The sequence below is a fragment of the Punica granatum genome, chromosome 3 (genome assembly GCF_007655135.1).
Source record: "Punica granatum isolate Tunisia-2019 chromosome 3, ASM765513v2, whole genome shotgun sequence".
NCBI classification, from domain to species: domain Eukaryota; kingdom Viridiplantae; phylum Streptophyta; class Magnoliopsida; order Myrtales; family Lythraceae; genus Punica; species Punica granatum.
The window spans coordinates 25,436,293-25,446,603 of NC_045129.1; the positions used below are offsets into that span (position 1 = coordinate 25,436,293).

The 10,311-nt window shown below is 36.2% G+C and overlaps 1 protein-coding gene across 1 annotated transcript; it reads left to right on the forward strand.

Moving 5' to 3' along the window:
• Positions 1–8,808: 8,808 nt before the first annotated feature.
• Positions 8,809–10,311, forward strand: LOC116198877 (putative clathrin assembly protein At1g25240). Its single transcript, XM_031529131.1, has one exon. The coding sequence runs from the start codon at positions 8,973–8,975 to the stop codon at positions 10,194–10,196; it is 1,224 nt and encodes a 407-aa protein (XP_031384991.1). The 5' UTR covers positions 8,809–8,972; the 3' UTR covers positions 10,197–10,311.

The following is a 10,311-nucleotide window of genomic DNA, read 5'->3' on the forward strand; positions in this document are numbered from 1 at the left end:
TTCGATGAAATGTAATTAACTAGTTAACTACTTTAAAATTGAAGGCTATACTCGGCCTTGGGCCTTCAATTTAATCTCTAATCATGATTTTCTCAAATTATTCGGTTCAAAAATGTGATTTTCTCAAATTATTCGGTTCAAAAATGTGATTTTCTCAAATTATTCGGTGATTCTGAAAACTGGTTTCCTCAATCTTGTCTTGCATTTTCATTTTCATTTTCATTCTAAACCTTTGTTTTCTGTTTTTTGTAAGTTCGCCCTATTAGTTATTATATTTTGTTCCCGTTGGTCTTACCTTCTACTTTTCCATTCAAAATTCACTTTTCCGTCTAAGAACAAAGGTTTAGAATGAAAATGAAAATGAAAATGAAAATGCAAAGGTTTCAATATTAAAATAAATTGAAAATGCTAATAAATATTTTTAAAAAGAAAAAGTGAAGAAGAAGATCGGAGAAAGGAAGGGGGTGGGGCTAGTGGGAGCCTTGTCGCCGGCCAACCCTCCCCCTCCTAGGTCGCCGAGGGCCTTTGGCGTAACCAACGACCTAGGAGGTAGAGGGATAACCGCACAACAAGGTTACCCCTTCCCAAATTCGACGGTTCCGGACCGAAACTGGAACCCTCGATTATGGAATGGACCAAATTTGTCTTATGGAGCAAATATACAGAATTGATTCGACACTTTTGATACTTATAGAGCTAAAATTGATTGATGGCAAAATTTATAGGATCAAAAATGTTTTTCTCATTTCTAAATTCCTATAAAGTATGGCACGAGTGTGTACCAGTAGCTAATTTACTAACTATTTTTTGAATTTGCTCTTTATGATTTGTTAAATTTATGTTAATAAGTTTGATATTTGTCGGTAATGTATTCGAACTTGACCCATCTATATTATTGAAACAACTCAAGCAATTTTACAAAACGTATCGCACCATCACGTTTAATTTATTCATACTCATAAGAACATTCTAATAGGCGGTCAAAGGCGGTTTTTTAAAAAAAATATTGGTTGAGTATAACTCATTCATTTTGAATAAATAACAATCAATCAGAATACTCTTAAGTAAGAATCTGTGAGCCCATTGTAAGGCCAATTTATCACTTACATGCTTTCTGATTGGATGTTATACAGTTAAGTGACTGAGTAATTATCACTTAATATTAGCTCGGTTTTTGGAGGAGAAAAGTGTCAACTTCCTTTTCCCCCATTCATTTTATTCTTTTAATTTTTTTTGTTCTTTTTAATATAACATAACTGGATAACATAAATACCCAAGCAATTAAAAAACAATTTCATACCCGACTCTATATATCTCATTTTCCCTCAACTTTACATATACAATATGTAAAGAACTTATCGAAAAATAATATTCAAAATAATCAGAGTGATGCGGAAATTTTTTTACAAAAAATACAAAAAGAAAGAAAGTTATAAGGAATTAGTGCTTTTTTGCACTCTAAACTTGCTCTTTCCTCTGTTATGACCAATGCCTTTACTTCCTCTCCTATTTACTTATTTATTGACGCACTTATAGATTTATAAAATCATAAAATGGGAGAAATTATTTTCTCATTTTTTTTTTAATTTTAACGTTATCCAGTAAGATTAAAAAAAATAAAATGTTTGCCTAATTAATGAGAAAAAAATAGCCAATGTAAGTTTTTTTGCCTTTTTATAAATAGACTAAATTATTGATATAAAAAAGATACAAGAATATGAAAAGGAGGCATCCTTTTTCCCCTGTTTCCTCAAAACTTTGTAACTGGACAAGTATGTCATCATTCATTAAAACTAGTACATTGCATTGTCATCTAAACTCAAGAAGGGTTAGAGAAAAGCCCGTGCAGTACTTAGGCTGCTCCTCAGGGACGGAATTAGGGGCAACGGCAGCCATTTGGAATTTGTAAAAAGTACAAATTTTTTCATATATCTTTGAGTTTGTCCACTTTTTTTCCTTGAAAATTTTCTATTTCATCCCTTGAATTTACAATTTTATTATCCTTTATCTTCGTTAAATCTCACTGCGCATGCTCTAGATTCCTATATTCTGCTTCTTTTTGCTGAATGGGTGATGTTCCAGTATTCTGCTTCACTTGAACACACATCATCCCTGTTCACGGGAGCTTTACAAACCGTCATAAAGATATCCAATATTTATACTCTGTTTCAAATCTATCCTAATGTTTGAATTGTAGCAAAAAAAAAAAAAAAGAAGCCCATGTTTCAAATCTTACTAATATGTAATTGTTGGCGATTTTTTTCTTTTCCTTAATATGCTTTTATGTAGATCCATATCTTTCAAGTTCTGATCAAAACTAACCACGCCCGACCATTGTTGAGGTCGCCTTTGAGTTCTAAAACCTCTAGCGATTTTGTCATATATAGATCATATTAGATAATAATAAACTAACAGTCAAGGTCAAGTCCATGTCCGGATGTGATTAGTGTTAATAGATTGAGAATGCTCATAGTTTCACAGAAAAATTACTAATGAATGAACTTAAATTTGCAATACATGTCTAAGAAAAAGAAAACATTGAATACATCTATAGTAAATTATCAACCTATATTAATATTTTCAAAATTAATATAAAAATACATTTTGATTGGGGGAAAAAAAAAGCGTGCAGGAGCTGTAAGTAAATAGAAACGGCAGGAAAAAGGGAGAGAAGAGAGGGTGAAGAGGAGAGACTGAAAAAAGGGTGGAGGAAAAATAAGGTAATTTATTATGTACATTTATAATTATATCTCTAATTTAGTGGTGATAAATCAGAAATATAAATCTACGAGCAATTTAGGAAACTGAAAATTACACCGCTACATCATTTTTTAATATAGAAATAATAGATATTAGAGAAAGACCCATGCTATGTATAGTATCAAACATAATTTCATATTATGTGTAAATTACTGGCATGTGCTCGCTCTATGTTATACACATGAAATTCTTTTTCTTTATAAGGGTTAAAAAATGTTTTTAATTAAAAGTACTTAAATTTTAAATAAAATTAAAGAAAATATTATTATTTTATTCAAACCGGGGTAGTAAAGGAAAGAGAGGGAAAATAGGAAAGAGCATAGGAGTTGTGGTAGGGAAGGTGGTTAGAAAGTAAATAAATTTACTTTTTTACCCTTAATTACTTTCTAATCTAATGGTTCAGAAATTTGCTATTTTATTTTTTAATAGGTAATTTTTGGATTACGAAAGTCACAGAAATTGCCTCCTTCTCTCATGTAGAGTAGTATTGATGATGGTTACTTATTTGTTAAATTTTAAAGAAGGTTTGATTTCCATTTTTTTTTAGATATAAACAGCCCTAAGACACTGAAATGACAACACGTAAATATTGATGGAATACTAGTAAGGTCGGTTAGGTCCCTCTCACACCAATACTCATTAAGAGGCATCAACCTCAAGTAGATCCCAAACCCGTTAGTATTTGGAAAGAAAATTTCCAAATTCTTCTCACTTATTTGACGGTATCGCCAGAGGAATCCATCTTTTGCTGGCTAATAAAATTCTAGTCCAAGGTAACAAAAGTATTCAATTACCAAATATAAATTCAAGACTTGATTATTTGAGATAAATAAATCATAGCATTTGTAAGTTTTTTTTTTGTGTGTACCCTGGTATCCATAGTCCAATGGGATCTGACTAATCCAGTCGGGAGATCGAGTATTAAAGGTTATTCTTCCTCCCAACAAGTGCGCTTCTCGGGGTTCGAACTTGTGTTCTCCTCCTTACGGGGGTGAGCTGTTTATCACTCAACCAACACTTATGTTGGTATAACATTCGTAAGTTCATAACATTAAACAAGTTTTAGAAATTTTAAACTTCCAAATAAAGGGGAAAAAAACTAAATTTCGATCAAATATTAAGCTATTTAGCAAGCCAAAATCTCCAAATTTTCATGTATAAATCTGATGATCCGCAACTATTAAAAAGAAGAGAATCAAATAAAGAATTAATCAAATAAATTAATAAGAGTTTATCACATAAATTTATCAGAAATGAGATATCTTTCAAACTGGTTGAATAAGCAAAGTAATAACTAATAAGCCACCTATAAATTTGAAATGGAAAATCACAAACATCCTTATAAAATAACCAAAATTCCAAAAAATAATCTAGTCAATATGACAAGTATATGAATAGTAATTTAGCAACATCATTCTTCTTTTTTAGTTAAAAGAGAGACCCAAGTGTATAATATAATGAAATACAAATCTAATAACTAATAAAAGGATACATGTAGTACCATCAAATATCGAACCTGCAACATCTGGATTAACAGACGAGGGCATGTGTTATTGTGCTACACTCATCATTCTTTTTTTTTTTTCCGGTTATAAGAAAGGTCCAATGGCCTAGTATAATGAAATAAAAATCATAATAACTAATAAATGAGAACGAGTAATCCCACTGAGTATCGAATCTAGAATTTCTTACTTACCAAGTGAGAGTGTATGGCACTACATTACACGTTATTTAATTAGCAACTTCATTCTTAATGTGACAGGTTTTGAGGCAAAAATCATGAACCTTTCCCAAATTTACAAGGTTTTGACCATAGATAATTTCCAGACCTATCTATCGCATATCCCAATGGGCAAGACTGTTTAATTATTTATTAGGGTTTGGAATAGTAAAAGATTCATTTAGACAAACCAATTGCCATAAGTAAATATGAACAAGATCCCACATCCACATTCCGTATATAAAAGTTGGAAAGAATCTCTAGATCGTACCACATAGGATGAGGGGGACTTCACTTTGAGTGACTTTTTGTGTCCAAACCAATGACATTCGGCTCAATATGGTTATGACATGCAAATAATTAAATATATTAAAATACACATATTAAAGAAGTTGAATGATCTTACCAACTTAATTGAGACGATCTTTTGAATTTTTCAAGATCATATAAAAATTCTAAAGGAAAATTAATAAAAAGAACATATATACAAGAAATATGCCATCAACTCTCTTAAGATAAAGTTCACGAGCAAACTATCAATTTTCTTTCTAACTTATGTAAGTTGCATCAATCAGGTCCTTGAGAAAAATGTAACATTAATTCGATCCTTAGTCACATCAATTTGGTTCCAAGTCACATTAATTTAATCATTGATCACATCAATTTCATCATTGATTACATCGGTTTCGCCTTTGGTCACATCAATTTAGTCTCTTCACTTGGTCATATCAATTCAGTCATCCGTTGGTCACATCATTTTGGTTCTTGTCAACATCAATTCTTTATATAAAAAAGGTCCGTCTAATTTTCTCCATTCTTTTTATTACGCTTGTCTCCGAGCCGATTTCGAAACATTCGTTCTCATTGCTCGGATCTCCGATTCTCATGTTCTTAGTAGCTCTAGAAAGCTTATACATAGCTCTATTACTTAAGATCAAGTTTTGAGCCAAAAAATAAAGAAACAAGTTAGAAAAATGCTGTTAAAATTTAGTTTTCACTCACAAGGGAGAAATTTTGGAGCGATATCTTTCAAACCATGCAAGAAAATTATGAGCCGTCAAATGCTGTAACTTCCTTACAATATGAGAAATCTGTATATATAAATTTTTGGAACAATATTGACTCTATAAGAATTTACTATTAACAACTCAAAGTTTTTTCTCTCTGAAACACAAAAACAAATTCTTATAGAGTCAATATTGGTCCAAAATTTTATATAAATAGATTCCTCATATCATGAGGAGGTTACAACACTTCGCGACTCATAATTTCGTTGCATGGTTTGAGAGATATTGCTCTCCGAAATTTTTGCTTTGTGAGTGAAAACTAAATTTTAACCTCATTTTCTTAACTTTTTTCTTTGCTTTTGTGCTCAAAACTTGATTCTAAGTAATAGTACTATGTATAAGCTTTCTATAACCACCAAGAACATAAGAATCACAGGTCTGAGCAATGAAAATGAATGCTCTAAAGTCAGCTCGGAGATGAGAGTAGTAAAAATGAAAGAAAAGGTCAGAATGATCTTTTTGATGTTGACAATGATCAAAATGATATGACCAAGGAAGGACGAAATTGATGTGACAAGAAACAAAATTGATATGATCATGGATGAAATTGATATTACCATGAACTAAATTGATGTAACATTTTTTTCCAAGGACTCGATTGATGCAATTTGCAAAAATTATGAACGAAATTAATCATTTACTCTAAAGTTCACGTATTTCATACTCAAAAGCCTCTCTCCCAGCTTCCTCTTCAAAATCCTAAGACTCCCAAACCCCCAACCTTCCGGCACTGCCACCGCCGGCGCGTTCGGCGGTGATCGCTCCATCTACCTTCTCCTAGCTCTCCTTCCGCATCTTCTCCTTGGCCTCATCTTTTGATATCCCCCCACCGCCACTCCACCTTTGCTCCCTCCTAATCCACCATGCACCTTTAACCTCTGCACATCACCTCTTATCTTGCTGCTCTCCTCCTACGTCTCCGTCGCAACCTCACAACCGCTTCCGACCTCTGCTCCACCACGCCTCTCCCTCTGCCATTGCTTCCGCCGTCATTCCGCCTTCCTTGCGATTCCCCCCGCCTAGCGTCCCCCCTACTGCTCCATCGTGGCAGCTCCATTGTGACTTGACTGACCTGAGTCAAGCTTCTCTCGTTTCCCTCGCCTTTTGGAGCGTCCCACCCCTCATCGGGCTCCGGTTAGGCAAAGCCAGTGCCGACTAGATATGCTCGAGTCTACCTCGGATCGAGTCAGATGTGAGCCCTATCTAACTAGATTTAATCGGATTTTGCACTTTTGACCAGGTCTGCTCTGATTGAGGCCAATCCTATTAGAATGCAAGCGTTTACTCCCCATCGGACTCCCCCACTGATCGACATCGACCTGGATCAAGCCAGTAGATATTCAACATGTATGGATCCCTACCTGTGTTGAACGCTATTATGGTCACCTCCTCCATTTCCTAGAATTAAAATCATAAATGTTCGGGCCTTTATTGTCGATGCCTTACCGATGTAGCCCAGTGCCTTTTTTTTTTGTCCGAATTTTGGTACCCTGTGGTGCTTGTAGTATGGGTCTCCCCGGTCTTGATCATTCATGATTGGTTAGTTCTGGTTTATATTCAGTCGAGGAAAAAAGGCTCGGAGTCAGTTGCTTGTAACTTTTTTATGTTTGCTGTGTGTCTGCTTTCAGTAACAGCTGATTCTACAACCATTGTTCTTCAGACACCCATTTATTTGTAATGGTTGTCTTTTCAGGTATCCATCTATGGCTGCCTTTTAAGGCACCAATTTTTTACATTACTTTTAATTTCAAAAAAAATTATAGAAAAAAAACTCTCTTTTGAATAGTTGACCAACAAGAAAAGAAAAAAAAAAGAGAATTCAAAATGAATTTAACTAATAAGTTTTTACACTAGCCTGCGCATACGCAGTCTGCCCGACTAGTTAGAGAAAATTAACAACCATGCGTTAATGCAAGTGTTAGAATAGATCTGAAATTGGCGGCATTTATTGGGCTTCATTAAGCCATTAATTTCTTCAAAAACTGATCACGTTCCTTCTTTGAACACGCAATTGACCTTGTGGTCCGACGGCCGTTGATGGTGGAAGCGAATAAACGATCTGGTCATCAGGGACCTCATATTATATTGGTCAAAACACGAAATGATAATAACCACACACATTGTCTCGTATCGTCCGGAAGAGGAGGCCAATTTAGACAAACTAAAGACACGTGGCAATTAATGGTCAATTAGTCAAATTTAACGGCCACGTAAGCAATTCACGGCGGAGAATGGACGGAAGGAGACGGCGTGCTAGATTAGGAAAAATTTTGAAACTTAGTATGATAAAATATAAATCATAAATAACTAATAAAAGAGCATGAGTAATTATCGAATATGAAATTTCTTGGTTATTATATTAGAGCATATGTCACTGTATTATATCATCTGTTGATAAAAGTAACACATTTGATTTATGCATTTGGATTATCTATCACTGTTTATTAATTATTATGATTTTTATTTTATTATACTTTATTGTCGACGTCTTTTATCATAAAAAAATTGACAGAGTCAAATGAAGATGGGATTTTTTTTATGGGAGTTAGTAGTTAATACATTATCGATCGAGCCGTAGAGTGCTCTTTTTTTTTTTTTGCTGAAATAGTAAGTGAACCCATTATTAATCCATAGCAAAACCGAATACAAGGAGAAAATGTCCGATCGGAAATTATAAGAGTGGAAACAAACGGTTTATTCGCCGACCAAACTACAAAGGATAATTGGAAAAATATCACAAAACGAGTACAATTACAATTTGCTAGCTATCTTGAAACCATTGATATCGATCACTACCTGCTAACTGTATTTCAAACGTGGACCCCGTTAGGTGTTGAGTGCTTATACATGAATACCAAATTACAGTTTGTTATATTATAAATGACTACCATATTAAAGTTTTTCACATTATTAAATTGCAGGCATTGTTCAGGGAAAAGAAAAGAAAAGAAAAGAAAAGAAATTGCAGGCATCTGCAAACTTCACTATGATAATATGCCACAATGTATTAGGGTGAATTATACGTGCCAGTAATGGATGGCAATTTAAATACGAACAATTTTTGTTACTCAATTTTTGTCCGAATTAATTAATTTCCTTATTTGTTTAACAATTTGCACTTGTTCTTCCTCCTTTTTAATCGTAAGGTATATATTCATATTCTACTTTTGCTGGTCCAGCCAAGACCAGACAGAAAGCCAGATTGTCACTTTTCTTATTTTAGCCAGCCAATTTCAGTTATGCCAATTTCAGAAAGCCAGATTGTCACATCTGTCCAGGTCCAACTATTGACTGTTTGTCTGTTGAAATCGTTGAACAGGCTGCCAAAAACCCAAAAAAAAAAACAAACAAAGAAATCCCCAAACCCCAAATCCCGAAGAACTAAAAAGGGTTTGTGGGGAAGAATTTGTTGTGGGGAGGGAGGAATGAAGCTCTGGAAGAGGGCCGCGGGAGCTGTCAAGGACCAGAACAGCATATGGATTGCCGCCGTGTCCCGACGGTCGGTCTACCGGAACCCCGACCTCGAGGCCGCCATCATTAGGGCGACGAGCCACGACGAGTCGTACGTCGACTACAAGAATGTGCAGCGGGTCTTCACATGGGTCCGCACTTCCCCCACCTACCTCAAGCCCCTCCTGCTGGCCCTTTCAGCCCGCATGCAAAGGACGAGAAGCTGGGCGGTCGCCCTCAAGGGCCTCATGCTCATGCACGGCATCTTCTGCTGCAAGATCCCTGCCGTTCAGCGAATCGGACGCCTGCTCTTCGACTTCTCCGGCTTTGAGGACTCCCACATGAGCCCCCACAAAGCCTGGGGCTATAACGCGTTCGTCCGCGCCTACTTCACCTTTCTTGACCAGAAGGCCGCCTTACTATGCGCGCGGGTTCCGCAGGGGCCCAAGGCACCTTCTTCAGCATCAAATTCATTTTCGGCATCAACCCGCGAAAAGCCCACGAAGATGATCATGATGGCTGAGCTCTTGATGCTACAGGAACTGCAGTCTTTGCTTGATCTGCTTCTACAGATCAAGCCCAAGGCCGAGGGGATGAGAAGGGCAGGCCTCGTGCTCGAGGCAATGGATTGCGTCATCATTGAGATCTTCGACGTTTACAGCAAGATCTGCACCCTTATAGCAAGGGTCCTCTCCCGCGTATACGAATCCACCAAGGCCGAGGCCTCCACAGCCCTCAACGTTCTTCAACAGGCGAACAAGCAGGCTGAGGCGCTTTCACATTTCTTCGAGTTCTGCAACAGCTTAGGAGTCCTTAACGCCTCAGAGTTCCCAAAAGTCGAACAAGTCCCAGCCGAAGACATTGAGGAGGTCGAGCGTATCGTTAAAAGACGGGTTTCCTCCGATGAGAAATTATTGTTGGAAATCAGTGATGATGTTTGCAGGAAGAATGATGACTCAGAATGGAATATGGATCATAACAGAGCCATCGTGGTGAGGGAAATGGCGGGTCCGATCGTCCAGCATGTTGGGCAGCAGAAGTTCCTGACGACCATAGTGACCGATAAATGGGAGGTCTTTGATGATGATCATCATCTCAAGGTTCATAGTATCATCAATGGAGGGTTTTCTTCGAATGTCTCGAATAACCATCATGTACAGCCTTACAAACAGGAAATTCCAGATTTGATAACATTCTAGTTATAAACTAATTGCATGGGAGGGGTGATGATGAGTTTGATCAACTGATTGCTTGCAGATGATTCGAAAGGGTTTTGCTTTTTCCTTGACTAATGGCTGATTTCACACTTTCTCA